A 20,826-nucleotide genomic window follows, 5' to 3' on the forward strand; every position below is an offset into this window, starting at 1 on the left:
TTATTTAAATGATAAATAAATAAAAATCACAATTTAGCATTTAATTTTATGATATCAAAAAATACCAAATGTTAAATTTAATATTTCACTATTAAAAATTGAATAAATTAAATCAAAAATGACTTTATAAAATTTTTTTTATAACATATATATATATATATATATATTATTGGTAAAATAAAGTTAATGCAATATTAATAATTTTTTTTTTATATAAATATTATTTTATAAAAGTAGGAAAGATTAGTGAAGATAAATTAATTTATAGAAAAAAAAGACGATTATAATTATGTCAATATAAAAGAAATTATATATTATAAATATAATAATTTTTACTTTTAAAATAATACATAATTTTAAAGTTTGAACAAAAATATCTAATAATATAATGCATTACAATTTGAATAATGTTTTTTTATATATAATTTTAAGAAGAAGTTATATAAATAAATAAGTCAAAAATTTTATAAAAAAAAAATATTTTAGGTACAATATATTGAGTGATAAGTAAATTAAAACCGATTTAAAAATAATAAAAGCTATGTAGTAAAAGATCTATAAGTTATTCTTTTGGAATTATTATTAAAAACAAAAAACCTCCGTATTATTATATTCATTTATTTTCTTTTTTTTTTATATTTAATATACCAATGAAACTAATGCAAGACGTCTCTCTGTATTACTTGGAGGCATTGGATCAGGTCTAGAATTAATTGCTTCTAACCATAATTTTTTTGTTTCTCCATCAGAACAATTAAAATAATATTCTCTATTTGGACTTGAAAGTTTGAAAGCATTTTTTAAATTACATCCCAATACAGAATCTTTTCCATCAGGTAAATCATGAACTAATATATTTTGCATACTCATTCTTTCTTTAAAAATTAAAGCACCTTTTTTAAGTACATCTTTTTTACAAATAACAATACTTTGATCAAACATAAATACATTTACAGTTTTATTCCATTGAATAGAATTTTTATGTACAGCTCTACATTGTAATTCACCACTTTTCATCATTTTTTGATTATTTTCAATTAAATCTGGTCCACGAAAACCAATAACATTACGTTGCCACATAATAATTTTTTGTATTCCATCAATACGCCTCTGTGAATCATTTATATGTGATGCTACAGCTCTCATAGTTTTATGAGCTTTTTCTAAATTTTCATTATCTGGATGACTATTTGGTGTTGATTTTATTAATTCTAATAATTGAAGAGGATAACGACATATTCTTTGAACAGGAGTAAGTAAAAATCCTTCAAGTGGTAAATTACACATACCACGTAATAAACGACATGCTTCAAAAAATTGATGGTATTGTTTATTTTGTTCCAGTGAGACTAACTCAGCACAACTTACTGGTCTATTATTACAATACTCTGAATATATGGTAAAATTTCTACAATTTTTTAAAAATGCCTTAGAAATACAGGAATTTTCTGGTTGTTTATGATCAATACAACTTTCTAAATCTTTTAATAATTTACAGTGTAATAAACATATCTGTTCAATATTTCCAAATATTTTTGATATTCTTTCTTTACTAAACATTTCTGATCTTCTTCTACATTGATCAAGAAAACCAAAAACAATATTTTGTAATAATTTTACATAATCTTTTTCAGTTTTAAGTAATTCTTCTATTATTTTTCTTCTTTGATATCTCATGGATTGAGGAAAATCATCTTGTTCCCCACCACAATCAATAAATTTTAATGATTCTGTTCCATTTTTAACACGTACATAACTACTTGGAAACCACCCAGTTCTATTTTTTGAAACACCATACCAAAATCCATTATGTTCTGGTAGTGTTGGATTACAATCTAATACAGTTATTAAATCACCAACATTAAATGGTAATTCATCTGGTTGTGCTGCTATATGATCCCAGACAGCCTCTGCCTGCATAAGATATGATTCATCAACAATACCAGAAGATACTGTTGAATTGGTTCCTAAAAAAAATTTAATATTTATATGATATAAATATAATTTTTTTTTAATAAACTAACCAGAACCATAACCTTCAGAATCAATTGAGTGTCTGATGGCTCTTGATACATGTGATGTTGATAAATTATTATTATCTAAATTATTTAATTTTATAATTTTTTTTTTATTTTCTAACATACCTTCCTCATCAGATTCATAAGCTTTTACATTTTGTTGAAAGAGTGGTTGTGATCTAGATCGTCTCTCACGTATTTTTTGTGTTTGCGATCTCATTACATTTGAATTATTTTGTATACAATTATTATTATCCATTTTTAATATTATTGATGATGAAGCTTCTGCTTTTATTCTATTTATTGCTCCACATGATTCATCTCTGGGAAGATGTTGATTTTTACTACAATTATGTGCTCTCCTTCTTAACATACGCATTTTATATGCTTCTACTGGTGATTCACATATAGTTTGATTAGATTGTAAAATAACAGATGTTTCTGTTTGTTCAGAAGTTTGTTTTCTAGTATCCTGTGATATATTTACTTTTGAATTTGAATTAAAATCTTCCAAATTACTTTCAATTCCAGATGATGATAAAGGAGATGATGATGTTGATGTATTAAAAAAAACACTTTGTTTATATATTTTATTGGGTGGTGTTGTTGATTCCTTTATAATCTAAAATTGAAACATCAAAAATTAATAAAAATATCTATATAACATTAATTTCTTATATTTATTAATAGTTTAAATAAATAAAATATTAAAAAGAATGTGAAGATGAATGTAAAGTAAACAAATATTATTTTCAATCACTATTACCTATATCTATTCAATTTAATATTGTCTTTAAATTTATAAAAAAAAAAGAAGAAACTTTTAAATATAAAAATTATTCAACTAAATGTATTTAAAATTTTTCAAAAGAATTTAATATTAAAAAGTGGGAAAACAAAATTTTATGCTTATTTATCTCATAAAAAGTAATATTCTAAAACATTTTTCATTGATCATTTTAAATTATAACAGTATTATTATAATAGATTTAATTCAGTTGGAAAATTTATTTTACTAGAAATATTATTATTTTATAATTTATCTAAGCATACCCATTAAAAGGTTTAACAAATAAACATAAAGTAAATTTGTTTAAATTAATTCTATCAAAATTAACTAGTCTAACATTATAAATTTTTAAGACAACTGCAATGTAAATGAAAAAAAAAAAAATAATAATACTAATAAAAATAATGACCTCCAACAACTAATAACACTTATATGAATAAAAAATCTTTTTTATCATTTTAAATAAAAAGTTGATGAAAAAAAAATTGCCTTAAAATGAATCATTTTTTATTTCTTTTAAAAATATAAATTAAATTTAAATGCATAACAATAATGGTATAATAATAAAAATAATATTTGATTAATAAGACAAAATTAATGTTATTTGTATAACTAATAAAAATAGATAAGATGAAATATATAAATAATCATAAATATAGCGTGAAAAAATTTTTTTTATCACAATATTGAAATAAACAGTTTTTAAAAAAATATATATAGTAAATAACTTCCTATGAGATTTAAAATAATCTATAAATATTTTAAAGCTAATGCTTTAAATTATTATCGTCTTTTAAGAGACTTTTTTTTTATTTCAAAAACGACAATTTATACCATTTTCTTTTAATAATTATATTCTTATTAGACTAATGTCTTTTTGGCAAAACTTTTAATTTTCTACAAAATATTATATTAGTATAAAACAAAAATTTATACCATTGTATGAGGAATATTAAAAAAAAAAAATTGTTGTTTAGATATACAAAGTGGGACTTGAAAGAAAGATAATGATACTATGTTCTGTATTGTATTAAAATTAAAAACTGAAAATAAAGGAAGTTAAAAAATGGTTTTCAAAAGAAATGGTCCCATTTTTATTTTTAAATTAAGATTATCTAATGAATGTTAAAGGATAATACAAATTTGATAATTATTAAAAAGATATGTAAATTAAAAATAAATTAAAAAAATAAAGAAAAAAAATCCTTTTTTTTTTATTACTTGTAAATTTTTTTTTATTTTAAAAAAAAAACATTTGAAAATTTATTCAAATGGAAAAAAAAATTTACACAGGATGTAGTTAACAATTTTTTTTTTATTTTTTTGGACAAAAACATTAAACATAAAGAGTATGTGTACTCAGTTGTAGTAGACTAGAAAAACATTTGAAAATTTAATTCATAGAATATTAACTATTGTAACTTTGAAGAATCTAAAATAAACATTTTTAAGTGTAAAAAATACGTTTTTATAAGCTATTTTATATCAAAAAGTTTTTGTCATATTGATGATACACTTAATAATACTTTTTATTTTGAAGTACATATTAATATTTGACCAAAATATTAGAAATTGTCATCATAATATAGTTCTGGTAAAAAAAAAAATAAAAATAAAAAAAAATTTGAATACCACCAGTTTTATGGGAAATAATTCAAGTTTTTATAAAATTATGATACTACTTAAAGTAATATAAAATGAAAAGTATTTGAAAAAAGATTAGGGTGTCTGTTGATTATTTAGAATGTTATTAAAGTTTATATAATAAAGCTATTCTTAAAAGTAATAAGTTGTTTATTTAAATATATATTGTTTAGGTATTAAATATTAGTAATGAAAAGATTATATATGAAAAATGTTAGAATCTAAGATTTTTACTATTTATAATCGGATGGTTACCTTCAAATAATTTTAAAATTATAGAAACAATCTGCTTTAACTGTAAAAAATTTTTCATTATAAATAATAAATAAATATATATACTAATATATATTATTGAAGGCTATGTGAAAATATTTTAAAGATTTTTAATGAATTAATAGTAAATGAAAGATTTCCTAAACAAGATATAATTGACTAAACTAATTTTTAATGTATATTAAAAAAAAAGAACTTTTTTTTTTCCCACATAAAATTAAAAGTAATTGAAAATCACATTAATGCTAGGAAATGTCTTGTTAAAAGTCAAGAGGTCATTACTTCAACATTATATAAATTACTTCTTCTTAATAAAAAGGTAAAACTAAATAATAAACTTTTACTAGATATTTAATAAATAAATGTTTGTGATAGATAAGTAAATATTAAAGATTGGATTCCGTTATGCCAGGAAGATAGATAACAATATTAGTAAAGAGAAGGATAAAAGTTTCAGTGACAAAAGAAATATGAGAAGTATTCTTAAATATATTGTCAATGAAATATTGTTATATAGATAATATATATAGTATATGAAAAGATTTATACAAGAACTTTAATAATAATAAAAACAATTTTCTTACTAAATATTTTATGAAATAATAAATGTGTAACCTTTATTGATATAAATATAAATATATATAAAATTATTAGTTGTAGTAAAAGATTAATCATATTAAAAAAATTGAAAAATTTATATCATTAGATATATAATAATACTATAAATGTATTTTTTTTATTAACATTTTTTCTTATATTATACATTAATATTATTGATACCATTCATTTAAAATACATTATTATAAAATATAAAAAAAAATAATAATAATATAATATACTTCTTTTATAAAAGTAAAACTATTATCATCTATATATATTATATTATAATTTTTTTAGTTACAATAAAATTATACCACTTTTATTTAAAATACACAATAAAAGAGTTAACATAATTTAATAATAAAATATCTTTATAAATATTTAAGTTAAAAGGATATAACATTTTAAATATATATTTTAAAAAAAAAAATGTAGATATATATATTAAATAAAAAAAGTAGTTAAAAAAATAAAATATTAAGTAAATGTATATAAAATATTTTAATTATATAAAACAATCCTTGTAAAAATGTTTAGAATCTAGTTAATAAATAAATATATCAATTCTTTGGATAATGTCAAAAAATCATATCTCGATGAGGTACTTTAGATGGTTAAGATCAAAAAACTTGTGCATAATTATAGGTGAAATTTTGAAAATGATATTTAATGTCAAAGTTATTTTAATTTTCAATTTTAAGTAAACATACCAACAATGTAGGAGGAATCTGATGATTGTCCTCATGAAAATCTTCACCAACATGAATTATTGTTGAGAAGAATGGTGTATTTATGGATGAGGCTTTACTAATGACACGATATGATGTAGTATTTTTTGAGGACAATATATTATTACTATGATTTTCAGATTCAGAAAATTCAAATTGATGATTTAAGGAATTACTATAACTTGAAAATATTGAATTACTTGTATTTGACAATACTTCATCACTTGAAATATCATAATCTTTTGGAGGTTCAATTAAATTTAACTCATTATTATTATTATATATTAATTTAAATCTTTTTTTTCTTATTAATTCTTTTAATTCTTCATTTTTAAAAGTTGTCATAGATAAATTATTATAATTTAAATTTTCATTATAATTATTTTCCATTTCTTAAATATACTAATAGAATATATATATATATATATATATTATTTAATAATATGTAATTTAAATAGTTTTATAAAATATAAAAAAAAAAATTAATATATATATTAATAACAATAATATCAATATGTGTAAAAAGGTAAATGATTAAGAAAGTGGGAAGCTTTAAGAATATATATATATATATACATAATACATAATAATATATAAAAATTATATGAATACCTGTATTAAAAATAATAATATAAAGAGTCAAAAGAGGAAAACTATTGTTGCCATTTATAAAAATGTATGAATTGAAAGTTAAAAGAAGATTAACATGTTGCGAATAAAGATGATTTTAAAAATGTAATGCATTAAAAATTTTTAAATTATTTGATATCTAGGCTATGTGTTAATGTATATATCTAAGTTTTCCTTAAATAGAAGGATTACGAAAAGAGATATGGGGAATTATTGTTAATAAAAATTTTTAATTTAAAAAGAATATATATATATATGTTTTATGAAATAAAAATCAAGGTGATTCAACAGCTATTTATTTTTAAACTATATAGATAATAAATAAAGTATATAAAAATAAATGTTTTTAGTATAATATAAAAGTAATAAACTTTTGAAAATGTAATCTTCATAAACAAAATATCAGGTAGTGATCTAACAGTTTATTTATAAAAAAAAAAGTTATATTTTTCATGAATAAAATGAGAAAACTTTGTCATAGTAGTTAAAATGTAATATAAAAAAAGAATAATATTTACTAAATTTTATTACTCACTTATCTGATTTATAATTATGATATAAATTACAAGATAATATAATCAATTTTAAACTTGTAAAATATATTAATAAACTTATATTTGTAAATTTAATTAAATTCTTTTAACTTACTAACATAACATAATAGTTATATGACATGAATGATGATACATGAAAAATCAAGATGTTTTCACTTAAAATTATATCTACATTTTGAAAAATATTCAAGAGTTTGTTTAAAGAAATCTTATCACGCAAACAAAAGATCTATTATGATATGCATAAATGAACTTAGTATTGAAGTTAAGAACATTCAAAAATTAACAATGGGAAGTTGAATATGAAATAAGAGAAGAACAGTAATGCTAACATAATACTAATTTTACTTTGAGAAATGAAAAAAAAGTAAATTAAATTCTTCAAAAAGAACTAGTTTACATGTTTTGTAATTAATTTAAAAATAAGAAAGATTTTATGACACCATTATTAATCTCCTGTGTTATAATTTAGAATTTTTTTTTTTTATTCCAAAGAAGATTAAACTGAAAAAGAGGTTTTTTTAAACTTTTTTTTTTTTAAAATTATATGATTTTGTATTATGTAATAGTGATTTGTACAAATAAATAAAAATATCTAAATATTTTCCAAAGAATTGATATATATGTGTGTGTGTATTTACAACTAGTTCCAAATACAAAAATATTTCCGGAAGATTAATATATACATTTAATTGAGATTTAAGAAGCATTATTAAAAAAAATTGTTTTTATGATCATTAAGCTTATAATTAGATGTCATAAATGTTATATATTTTTAAAGTTTTTTTAATAAAAAAACATATTTTTTTTTTTATAAAAACAAACTTACTTTTGTTGATAAATTAAGTGTACTGGGAGTTTTTTCATATAGTGACAACTAAAAAATATATAGTATATTAAAGGAGAGGTAAATAAAATTTAGGGTAATTTGTAATAAATAAAAAAAATAAAAAAAAGCCAGAACATAAAACGATTAAATGATTAATAAGAAATATTATTTACAGTTGTATGGTTAAATCAGACAAATAATTAACAAAGCGTATTAATGGACACGAAAAAAGGATGATTTAGTTACAAAAAAAAAAAAAAGAAGAAGAAAAAAATACCTCTGGCAGTTGGATGGCGTTATCATACGCTTCAGCAAGACTATTACGGCGATGGATATACTTTTGACCATTGACGAAAGATTTTTCATCATTAAAATTTGTAGTTGTTGATGAGGATGGACAGAAGACTGGGAAATGTGTCTTAACAAAAATTGTTAGTAAAATATTTTTTATTGCTTTCATATTATCATCAAATTTTTTTAAATTACATCTGTTAGAGATCATTTTTCAAGAATGATATTATAATTTAAAACTTAATAGCTTTATGTTATTAGATGTTAAATAATTTATTTGCTTTTTTAAAAAAAAATATGTATGTTAAATTGCAAATAAATAGAGCATAAATTGTTACACAAACAAAATTATTAATTACATTTTAATTAGATTATATTTATTTTTTTTTTAACTTACAGATGATGATGGATAATGTGAATTGATTGGCATATTATGCTTCCTAGCAGCAGCAATTATTACTGGATTATATGTTCTTTCAAGATATTGATAATGATTCTAAAATAACAAAATTATAAAAGTATACAATAAAAAAAAAAATTAGAGACTAGCATAAAGGTAATGTAAATATGTATATTACTTTTTTTATTGGAAAATGTGTTAAAATCTTACTATTAAAGAATTGTTACTACTATTATGATATATACAATTAGTTATTACAAGAAAATATAAGTATGTAAATAAATTTAACCTAATATTTAACAAATATTGCTAAATAAACTAGCTGTAAACAAGAAATTGAAATTTTTAATGGAAAAAAAGTTTATAAAAATATTGAAATCTTGAAAAGATTTTAACTTATCTTGCAAAATATTTTAATTATTTTATTTTTTAAAAACTTACAGGTATATTTGGAGCAATTGAAGCTAAATGAATGTCAGCTAGTGATTGTGATGAGGAGATCATGTTGCTAAAGACAGAATAACTTTTTTGTGATCTTTCTTTATTTAATATTGTTTGATCTAAAAATTTATAATTATTAAAACATATATATATATGTATAATGATATTATACAATTTAAAACGTATAAAATTATTTTAAAAATATATTTAATTTATTAAATGTCCTAATATATAAATATATTATTTTTTGCCAATATAACATTATTTATTGGTACATAGATTATATTAATTAACCATACATATATTTATTGGACGCCATACTATCAAGCCTTGACCTTTCTTTTTAATAAAAATAATAATAAAGTTGCCTGTTATCTATAATATAAAAAATATTTGCTTTCTACAAAATAAATATACATATATTTCTTAAAATAATTTAATTATTTATATAGTAAGCCTTTTATCATCTAAATTATATTTTACAACAAAAAAAAAATGATTTATTTTTATATAAAAAAAATTCTTCAACAACTAGTTAATTATTATTTTACATCTACAATTTCCTCATTAAAATTATCACTTGACTATTATAACTAGTGAAAATATATTTATTCTCTTCCCATATTAAAAGTAATAAATTATAATAAATATTTTAATATAATAAGGTATATAATATCAACTGGAATGGTAATTAAGAATTTTACAAAAATGTTGCTTTATACCCTTACACATTAATAACTGTTTTGATTAAATTAAAAAAAAAAAATTATTTTTATAGAAAAACATTAAAAACAAAAAAAAAATGTAGTCAAGGAAAAGTTAATTGATTTAATATAAAAATAATAATATACCAAATATCAGATTTAATTATATAATATTATAATTAATTTAAAACATTATAAAAGTAGGTCGGTTTAAAAAAAAAAAGAATTTCTTATATTAAAAAGTAAAAGATTTTTTTTTTGTGATTTATAAAAATAATTTATAATATAAAAATTTATTACCTTCTGGTCATTATTCTTAAAAGTTATATGATAAAATTATTACCATAAAAGAAAACGATAAAAATATGTCAACAAAAGACTACAAATCTTGTCAAGTAACTAAAGTAAAAATGAATAAATGAATATTTATAGTATGAGTGTCATACCGTAAAATTTACGTAAATAATTTATTAATAATTTTAAGCTTTATCATAGTTTAACTTTAGTAACCAAAACTATTCAAGCTTTAATGGTAATAATTTTTGATTTCTTTTTTAAAATCAAGGAAAAATGATACATGAGCAAATAAATGTTAATCATTGCTAAATATTTTCTATATATATAAATATGTATAAATATAAATATAAAAATAATAAAATTTATGTAAACTATAAAATATTTATTTTTTGTTTTTTTTTTCTAACAAATTTTATTAATTTACATAGTATTTACTTAATAAAAATGTAATTTTCATTTAAGAAAAACAAATTAAATATCTAAAAATTAAATGTTACACAAGGTTATGTCAAACTGTGACGTAAAGGTAAAAATAAATATATCATATTTCAATTAATTATGATATTAATAAAAAGATATATTAAAAGTAAGAATTCTCTTTAAATCATATAAAATAAATTTAATTAAAATTTTTTATATAAAAATAGTGTATTAATATATTAAATAAAATATTTATTTGGGAAAAAAAAACAGGAAAATTATAATTATATGTATCTGTGACAATAATTCACAGTCAAACTGTAGTTTAAATAAAGATAAATTATAATCCAAGTTAATCAAAATAGTATAATGATTAATATATATATATGCCTTTATGACAAAAACTCTGTTATTTAGAGATATCACGTTAATACTCGTTGAACCATACCAAGAGACATATAAATAATAATATTTTTAAAGTATAGTTAACTATAGTCTTTTATAAATAATAGAAATTTTAATTAAGATAAAGATGATTTCTAAAAATTTTTATAAAATGAAAATTTAATTTCTATGAAAATTTCAAATATAATTTTATATTAAGGAAATGATTATAATATCACAATAAATTTATTATATAAAAAGGAATTGGAGAAAGAAGAAGGATAGATCAAGGAAACAATAAATCATTGCTAAATGATTGTAGCTAGTTAATAAAATAACATGTAAATATAATTAGAATAGTATTGGCAATCAATTATAAAAATATTTTAGAATATATTTTTATAAAAGAATAATTATATAAAATAAATAAAAATATAGTATACTTTTTCTGAATGAGTAAAATAATAATATAAATATGGATATTTAATATTTTATTTTTACAGACAATTAAATCACGTAAATTAATGTTTCTAAAAGATATACATATATATATATATATTATTTATAAAATATTGAAGTTAATGTTACTATGATAATATAATTCAAGTGTAACATAAGCACCTTCTATTGAAAACACTTATTACCTAATACTTACTACTATTTATTAGTAAAACTTTCATTGTAATATTATAATATACTATGTTTTAAATTTCATTTTATTATTTTAAATTATTTAAGAAAAGCAAAAATAACATTGATAAATGTTAAAATTGTATTTAAAGGTTAAATTTAGTTCAATGAAAAATTGAAGCATTTTTAGTAAATGTTTCATTGTTCTTATACAAATAAAAGTCCTCCAAAATAAAATTGCATTAGAAAGTCATAAAAATTATTAATAATTATTTGAAAAAAAAAATTTTTTTTTTACAATAATAGATTTTTAAAAATAAATTATTTTTGTTAAAAAAAATTTTTTTGTATAATTATAAAACTTTTTGAGTCATAAACATTTTTGAACTAATTGAAGCTATTTTAAACATGTTTCTGACTACTAAAAAATCTACTTCATTTTATAAAAATATTAATCATACTGTTGCAATCATAAAAATAATAATATTATTTATATAAAAAAAAATTTTTTTTTTTGCCTAAAAGATTAATAAAATTAATAGAGTACATAATTAAATAAACATCAATGAAAACTTAACAACATTCTAATACTTTGTTAGTTTATCAAAAATATAATGTTACTTTTGTGATTACTTGATTAAATAATTTTATATACATTTTCAATCATTTACTGCTGATACATTTATTACATGATTTTGATAGATACTTCTTATATAAAGAATACCTTAAAGTAGATAAACTTGTTTTAAAAAGGCTTTATTAAAACTTTGATGATGTTCCTATCATTTAAATAAAATATTTTAATTATCTATTTTGATTTATTAGCTTTATAGTTATACAAAAAGAATAATTTTATTATATATATCATTTTATTAAAATAATCTATTTTGGATAATAAATTAATTTAATAAATATATAATATTATTAAAAGTAAAAAATTATAATAATTTTTGTTATTAAAATATATATAAAAATTACTTAATTAAATATCACTTTTTTTAAAAAAAAAATTATTTAATATAAATAATAAATTATTAATCTCATTAAAATATATAACTCATCAACATATATTATTTTTTTTCATTTTATAAATATATTTATAAATAAATAAAATATAATAAACTTACAATATGATGGTGGTGGTCCTCTATTATTAGATCTATGATTATCCATACCACTAAATTTTTTATATATATTTCCATTTCTTCTTATTGTTGTATTATTTGGTATGTTAGATAATCCTATCATTGATATTGGTCTATATGGTGGGTATACCTCAGGTTTATAGTATCTTTCTTTATAATAAGAACATTCTTGGACTGGTGGTAGTCTATTTGTTGGCAAGGTATTATAATGGTTTTGACCATAATACGATATCTTTTGTCGTGATGGGAACTGTCTTGAATCCATAAATTTTTAAATAGTTTATTAGTAGACTACTTATTTTAAAAGTATATCTTTATATATAAAATATATATATAAATATATAATATAATATTAATACTAAAAATAAAATAATAAAAAGGTAACCAATAATAATACATTATTATTAAGGAAAATTATTAGCTTATAATAAATAATAAGAAAAGCTATGAAATAGTATACCAAGCTTATTAAAAATAATATTTCCTGCAATCAGGCACCAAAACAAAACATGTTATAATAAATTACTATACCACAAAAATTATGATATGCTTGGATAATATAATTGAACTGTTGTGTACTACAACCTGTTAATTAATAAAATAAAAGATATATATTTATATTAACATACAAAAATTAAGAGGTAAAAATGTATACAAAAATAATAAAAATTGTACAAATTTAGATAAAAATGTTAAAAACATGTTCATGGATATAAATTAAAATTTTTCTTTTAATATACTTATATATAAAAAAAAAAATTAATACAATTAATAGTTAGGTAAAAACTTTATCGAAATAAAAATTTTTTTTTTTCAAGTTAATCATAATGTGAAAGATTTACAAATAAGTATATATATATATACATTCATTAGAAGTTCTGTTTAATTAAATCTTATAAAAGTCAATTAAGCTGACATTATTATATCAAAAAAAGAAATGTAAATAACTGTCAAAAATTTTGGATGACAACTTTTAATATTAAATTAATATTATACTATTGAAGATGATCATTTGATCTCAATCAAAAAATTCCACAAAATGTATAATATTCTATTACTATAATTAATACAAAAAAATATTATGAGAAATAATAAAAATAAAAAGGCAAAAGTTGATTTGGTGAGTATGTTATTTTATAAATTTACTAAAATTGCTGTAAATATATTGAATTTATTTTCTTTAGTAACAGGCTTATTTTACGACACTTTTTTTTTTTTAAATAATTTTAGTTTAACTAGAAAAAAAAAATTAAAATAGTTATATAAAAGAATAATTATTACATGTTTATTTTTGGTAAATAATTGAATGTGTACATCTATCAAAATAAAAACTTTGTAAAAAATTTTTTTTGAAAAATAAAAACTTATGTCATAAATAATTGAAACAAGTTAATCTATATAAATCTAATTGCTATTATATAACATTAATATATTAATGTTAATGTAATAAAATTTACAATTATTATAATTGTATTTTAAAAGAATTATAATTAAGTTAAATATTTTATTGATAATAAATAGTGATGATGTATTTTAGTTAATTTTATTAAAATTAAATTATTTAATTAATTATTTAAAATTTATTTAACACTAACATTCAATAATCAAATGGCATATTATATGATTTAATCAGCACTTGTTGTTTAGTTAAATAATCAAATCTATGTGCTGTTTCTTTTTGAAACTGAGGATCCATTAAAATTCGATCTAAGTAATCATCAACAAGCCTTTTTATTTCTTTTTTGCTTCTACCTGCTTTTCCCGCATTACGAACGGCTTTCTATAAATAAAATCACATATTGATAAGGTTAAACATTAATCTATTAATGTGTTGAGGTATCGAAAACGTTTTATTATTTGATTGATAAGTAAAAATATGCTGTACTTACCAGAAGCGCTTTATAGTAGTTTGGTGGAAGTATTGTTGCGTATGAGCTACATGGTAAATCTAGAGACAAATAATATTCAATTTCTGGCCAAATGTCATTCCATTGAAAGATAGTTAAATGATTCTGAAGATATTTAAAAACTTCAAATAAAACAAAATCCTTATTTGAACCATCAAAATTATCCTCAACCAACTCTTTTAATTCAACTTTTTCATTCTTTGTTAAATATTTTTCAAAAATTTTTTTTGGTCCAATACATTTTCCAATCATAAAATTTTTAGTCTCTCTAATATTAATAAAAATTAAAAAAAAAATTATTAAATTATTAGTTTTCATAGTAATAATAAAATATTTAATAAATACATCAACTATGACATATTTTAATATAAATTTAAGTATATAAAGTAACAAGTGATCACAACATTTTTGATACGAAAATCGAGAGTAAGCAATATATTATAAGTGTTCTTAATCTATTTAATAGGATTTAATTTGATTGCATCACGAAAATAAAAATATACATTTAATTTACCTATCTTAAAATCTAATTAAATTTAAATTTTGACTCATTATAATATTGTTAATTTTAAAATAATACTATATAAAAAATATATATACATATAATTATTAATAAGATAATTTTTTTAAAATAAATTTACTAATAAAAAAAAATATACAATAATAAATACAATTTTTGAATATTATCTGCTATCATGCCAACTGAAAAGCAAAATATTGTAACATATTGTGAAAATTTATTAAATAATTTTAGAGACAAAAAAGAAACAAAAGAAGATACCTATGAAAAAGATTCAATTTTTTATGAATTTAATTATACTTCATTTCAAAATGTAACTTCTCTCAATATGATAGTTGGAATTTGTATAATTTTTGGATACATAATAAAATTTGCCATAACATTAAAATTAAGTCCTTACTGTGGTTTACTTGAAGGAATCAGTTTTATTTTAATAGGATTATGTGGATATTTTTGCATAAAAAATCAAAATATATATAGAAATCTTTCAATTTTTTCAATGGTAGTAATTATAGTATGCTTTTTAAACTTATTAACTTTAATGTTTTTTTTTAAATCAGAAAATAAGGATGATTTAGATGAAATCATAATTTGTGATATAATAATGTTGGTAGCAATATCCTTTGAACTTTTTTTATTGATTTTTATATTGAAAACTTCATTTAAAAAAATTTCAATTAATACATTTATGTCCAAACTTATGACAACTGAAAATGATACAGAAAATGTTAAAAGTAGTATTAAAAAAAAGAAAATATCTAAATGTAAAGATAATTATCCTACACCAGCATCAACAAATAGTACACAGTTACCTTCTAACTATAAATTTACTGAAAATGGTAGTACTATAGGTATAAGTTCAAGTGATACTTTTAATTATAATTAAATAATATTTTTTTATGCTAAAATTTTATTAAAATCTTTTTACAATTATATGTAATAATATACAAAAATTATTTATTAGTTATTGTAAAAATATAAATGTTTGATTTGTTCTAAAATATATTTTAGATAAATATTTATAGTTTATTAAAAACTTTCTTGTTTTATTTAAATATTTCACATACCTATCTATACTTTTTTTTAATATATTTTTATGTTTTTAAAATAAAAATGTATGAAAATTATTTATTTGAATCACTTTATTACTATTATTAATATAGTTTAGTATTAGTTAAATGAAGGAAAAAAAAAATGTTAAAGAATTTTTATTATACCCTTAAGGCAAAAACATTTTTTTTTTCCATTTAATGTGATACCTTTTTTTTTTCTTTCATAATTGTTTTACTAGAGTAATTTACTTATATATATATAATACAACAACATTAAATAGATAAATTTTTAATTTATCTTTTTGTACTACATGATAATAAATGATCTTTTTTTTTGTTATTGTTGAATTTATATATATTAAAAAAAAAACGAATAATTTATGTGTAATCGATTTTCTATAAATAAAATATATCTTTTAAATATTTATCAAATGCGTCAATTTGATAAATTTAAATTAAAAAATATAATAAAAAAAAGTGTGTACTAATGATTGATAAATTTTGTTAAAAAATAGTGAGTGTAAAAATTTTTTAAAATCATCAATAATATAATCATTTTTAGTAATAAGCTGTCGTAACTAGGGGATTGAATTCCAAAAATAAAAAAGCTTTAGTACCAAGATACCAAATAAACTTTATTACATCTTATTGGCATTTGATATAAAAGTATAGTTTATTATTGATTATTAAAGTTATATCATCTTTATTGCAGTTAAAAATATATAATTTTATTATTTAACTTAATTCTATTTACCATTCAATCAATAGTCCTCTTTCAATTTATTGGTTCAAATTTTTATAAGAATATTTATTGAAAAAATAATATTAATTGTAAAAAAAAATGGCAGATATTACGGCAAAAAAAGGTATTTTTTTTATAAAACTTTGTTAATAGATAAAATTTTAAATAACATTTTAGATCAAATACAAACTTATTTATTTACCTCAGAGGCTGTTTCTGATGGGCATCCAGATAAGATGTGTGATCAAATTTCTGATGCTATATTAGATGCTCATTTATCACAAGATCCTGATGCTAAAGTAGCAGTTGGTAAATTGCACTTTTAATTTTTTTAATAAAAATTAATGGTTTTTTTAGAAACACTTGCTAATACAGGACTAGTTATAATTGCTGGTGAGGTAACATCAAATGCTATAGTAGACTATCCCAAGATTATTCGCAATGTTATTAAAGAAATTGGATATACACATTCGGATATAGGATTTGACTATAAAACGTGTTCAGTTCAAATTGCTCTAGAACAGCAGGCACCAGAAATTGCCTTGGGTGTCCATATTAATCGTTCAGAAGAAAATATTGGTGCAGGTGATCAAGGGTTAATGTTTGGTTATGCAACAAATGAGACACATGAAGGAATGCCAATAACACTTTTACTTGCAAGAAATTTATTAATTAAAATTAAAGAAAAACGAAAAGATGGAAGTTTTCCTTGGGCACGGCCTGATGCAAAATCTCAAGTTACTGTTGAATATAAAGTTGAGAATGGTAAATGTATTCCACTTAGAGTACATACTGTATTAATTTCCTGTCAACATTCTGATAGTATTGATTTTGAAAAAATGAAAGAAATAATAAAACAAGAAATTATATATAAAATCATTCCATCACATTTAATGGATGACAAAACTATTATTTATGTAAATCCATGTGGTACATTTCATTTAGGAGGACCATTAGTTGATACCGGTCTTACTGGTAGAAAAATTATCGTTGATACATATGGTGGATGGGGAGCTCATGGTGGTGGAGCATTTTCAGGTAAAGATCCCACAAAAGTAGATCGTTCCGGAGCTTATGGTGCACGTTGGGTGGCAAAATCATTAGTAAAATCTGGAGTATGTAGTCGTTGCCTTGTCCAAATATCATATGGTATTGGAATATCACATCCTCTTTCAATAAATGTTATGGATTATGGAACTTCTCCTTTTACTGAAAAAGAATTACTTACAATTATAAATGATAACTTTGACCTTAGACCTGGTATGTTGATAAAAAATCTTGATTTAAAAAGAGCAATTTATCAAAATACTGCGACAAATGGCCATTTTGGTCATGAAAATTTTCCATGGGAAAAACAAAAAAAACTCGTCATTCGTGATGAGCTTCTTAGAAAAATGGATAAATAATTTTTTTTTCTAAAAAAAAACATTTAAAACTAGTTAATATTTATGATTATAAAAAAAATATCAACTGCTTTCTATTTTATTTTAAAAAAGTGTACAAAAAATTTTTCATGTAATTTTGACTGGACTGTAAAAATAATTAAAAATTCTTAATTAAATATAAAATGTGTTTTCTTATATATATGCATATATATAAATATACTTTTTTTTTCAATAAATATAATTATTTATATATATATATATTTTATTTTAAATAATTTTTTTTTCTACCAATGCTAAATAATAATAATACAATATATTTTAAAATTAAGGAAGCGATTCCATTTTTTACATTATACTGTACAACAGTTGAACTTATTATACTAGTAATACTTGCTATATTATTGTATATTATTACTATATATGTAGTTTATACTATTTTAATAAATATAAAAAATGAACGTGCCTTTCAATCAAATATATTTATGATAATTCTAATAAATATTATTTGTGAGATACCTTATCATTTTAGTACACTAATACTACATTTTTTTATGTTTTATCCATCATTATCAGGAACACTTGCACATGGATACAATAATGGACTCCTTATGTCTGTATATTTTTTATGTCGTTTTTTTATTTTTCAATCAAGTTATGGAACGTTTGTCCTCAGTGTCAATCGTCTTGTGTCAATAATTTTTCCCTACAAAGATTACCATGTATGTTATTTAATTATCAAAAGATATTTAAAAAAAAATTTTTTTTTTATTAATATAATATTTTAGAATAACAAGAAATTTTTAATAATTTTTCTACCGTTTTATATTTTACTTCCCTTATCATTTACATGGTTTTTAATTCCATCTGCAATTTTATTAGTTCCAGTTGGTAAATATTTTTCTGATGATCACAAAATGTTCATTATTGGAAATAAAAAACCTGAATTTTATAAAGGTCCTTCTGTAAGTAAAAGTTTATATTTATATTTATTAATTATGGGAACAATTCAACTTCTATTAAATATTATAACGTCACTCAAGTTAGTGTATATTAAATTTAATAAAAAGTCAAATGCGTCAACAACTAATAATAAACAAGAACATAAACTTATAATTTTTACATTAATAACTTATTTATTTCAAATATGTTTTATTATTCAAAACAATCTTATTATGTTATATATTAATGATGAAGATGAAACAATTAGTACCTACTTGGTAGGAATTGGTATTAAACTTGTTACTTTACAGATGTTTGGTACATTGTGTGGATTAATTGTAATGAGTAAAGTTTTAAGAGATAAATTATTTAATTTTGTTGCTGTTAAAAAAAGTACAGTATCAACAATCAATATTAGAAGTCATAGTAAATAATATTTTTTTTATAAAATTTGATTATTTATTTTGTATAATATTATATTTAAATTTTAAGTTGTTAAAAAAAATGTCTACTGTCTATATATTTTACATTAAGTTTGAAAAAAAAAAAAACAAATTATTTAATAAGTATATATTTATAAGTTTATAAATAAAATTAATAACCACCAATATCATTAATAGCATTTAAAATATTATCATATGTACAGATGTCTTCATTTTTAGTAAAAATTTTAATTTTATCAATACATGTAATACTATGATTAAAATTTGTTTCAGTAATATTCCACATTTCATCTAATTTTTGTTTAGTTTTGATACATTGTTCCTCCAAAGGATAACTTGAAAAGTGTTTTGCATACTTTGTTAAAATAGCAATATCACTATATCTAACATTATTCTCAACTAATTGTTCATAAATTTTATTTTTAGGAAAATCTTTTTTTTCATTAAATCTTTGTTTTTTTAATTTTACACCATCATATAAATATATCTTTTCATTTGAAGCAGTTTGATAGGTAGAAACAAATTTTCTTCCTAATTCTCTAACTGTACATTTATCTGAATGAGCCACACATTTATTTTTATCAAATATATTATCAAAAATACTAACTTTATTTACCACAACGTAATATCTTTGATACATTACATCACCATCAAAAGTTGTATATATATTTTTCATAGGTACTGGAAAAAGAAATCCCCGATCAGTCATAATTTTTGAAATCGTATTCCACCTTAAATTATCAACCCCAGAAACCATAGACAGTAATTGTTCAAGAATTGAACAAAAACGTACTCCAATTAAACTTGTTGAATCATTAATTTTAGTTCTAAAATGTTTTTGTATAATACAATAAAAAAATTAAACCTTACTTTGTTATATAAAAATCAAATTTATTGATATCAACAATATGATAGCCACAATATTTTAGTACAGCATACATTACATCAACAAATTGTTCAGATTCCCTGTCATTCTTAATTGATTTAGAATTCTTCTCTAAATTTACTTTTTCCATTCTAAAAGTTATTTTTATTACAAATAATTATACAACTAAAAATA

General features: G+C 19.5%; 6 protein-coding genes across 6 annotated transcripts; 3 read left to right on the forward strand and 3 right to left on the reverse strand.

Moving 5' to 3' along the window:
* Positions 1-639: 639 nt before the first annotated feature.
* Positions 640-13,043, reverse strand: SRAE_1000236100 (Rho guanine nucleotide exchange factor 3; the record flags this gene model as incomplete). Its single annotated transcript, XM_024649427.1, has 8 exons — positions 640-1,967; positions 2,025-2,099; positions 2,145-2,640; positions 8,067-8,114; positions 8,344-8,484; positions 8,755-8,853; positions 9,199-9,317; positions 12,761-13,043. The coding sequence occupies 8 exons, from the start codon at positions 13,041-13,043 to the stop codon at positions 640-642; spliced, it is 2,589 nt and encodes an 862-aa protein (XP_024503306.1).
* Positions 13,044-14,375: 1,332 nt separating this feature from the next.
* On the reverse strand, positions 14,376-14,937 carry SRAE_1000236200 (Hypothetical protein; the record flags this gene model as incomplete). Its single annotated transcript, XM_024649428.1, has 2 exons — positions 14,376-14,558; positions 14,668-14,937. 2 exons carry the CDS (start codon positions 14,935-14,937, stop codon positions 14,376-14,378), a joined length of 453 nt encoding a protein of 150 aa, XP_024503307.1.
* Positions 14,938-15,380: 443 nt separating this feature from the next.
* Positions 15,381-16,091, forward strand: SRAE_1000236250 (Hypothetical protein; the record flags this gene model as incomplete). Its single annotated transcript, XM_024649430.1, has 2 exons — positions 15,381-15,627; positions 15,766-16,091. 2 exons carry the CDS (start codon positions 15,381-15,383, stop codon positions 16,089-16,091), a joined length of 573 nt encoding a protein of 190 aa, XP_024503308.1.
* A 1,007-nt stretch (positions 16,092-17,098) lies between these two features.
* On the forward strand, positions 17,099-18,405 carry SRAE_1000236300 (S-adenosylmethionine synthase; the record flags this gene model as incomplete). The annotated part of the gene is made up of 3 exons (XM_024649431.1): positions 17,099-17,123; positions 17,177-17,308; positions 17,357-18,405. 3 exons carry the CDS (start codon positions 17,099-17,101, stop codon positions 18,403-18,405), a joined length of 1,206 nt encoding a protein of 401 aa, XP_024503309.1.
* A 530-nt stretch (positions 18,406-18,935) lies between these two features.
* SRAE_1000236400 (7TM GPCR, serpentine receptor class g (Srg) family-containing protein) lies at positions 18,936-19,757 on the forward strand (the record flags this gene model as incomplete). Its single annotated transcript, XM_024649432.1, has 2 exons — positions 18,936-19,103; positions 19,170-19,757. 2 exons carry the CDS (start codon positions 18,936-18,938, stop codon positions 19,755-19,757), a joined length of 756 nt encoding a protein of 251 aa, XP_024503310.1.
* Positions 19,758-19,917: 160 nt separating this feature from the next.
* SRAE_1000236500 (Hypothetical protein) lies at positions 19,918-20,782 on the reverse strand (the record flags this gene model as incomplete). Its single annotated transcript, XM_024649433.1, has 2 exons — positions 19,918-20,593; positions 20,637-20,782. The coding sequence occupies 2 exons, from the start codon at positions 20,780-20,782 to the stop codon at positions 19,918-19,920; spliced, it is 822 nt and encodes a 273-aa protein (XP_024503311.1).
* Positions 20,783-20,826: the final 44 nt, after the last annotated feature.

The sequence above is a fragment of the Strongyloides ratti genome, assembly GCF_001040885.1.
Source record: "Strongyloides ratti genome assembly S_ratti_ED321, chromosome : 1".
NCBI lineage: Eukaryota > Metazoa > Nematoda > Chromadorea > Rhabditida > Strongyloididae > Strongyloides > Strongyloides ratti.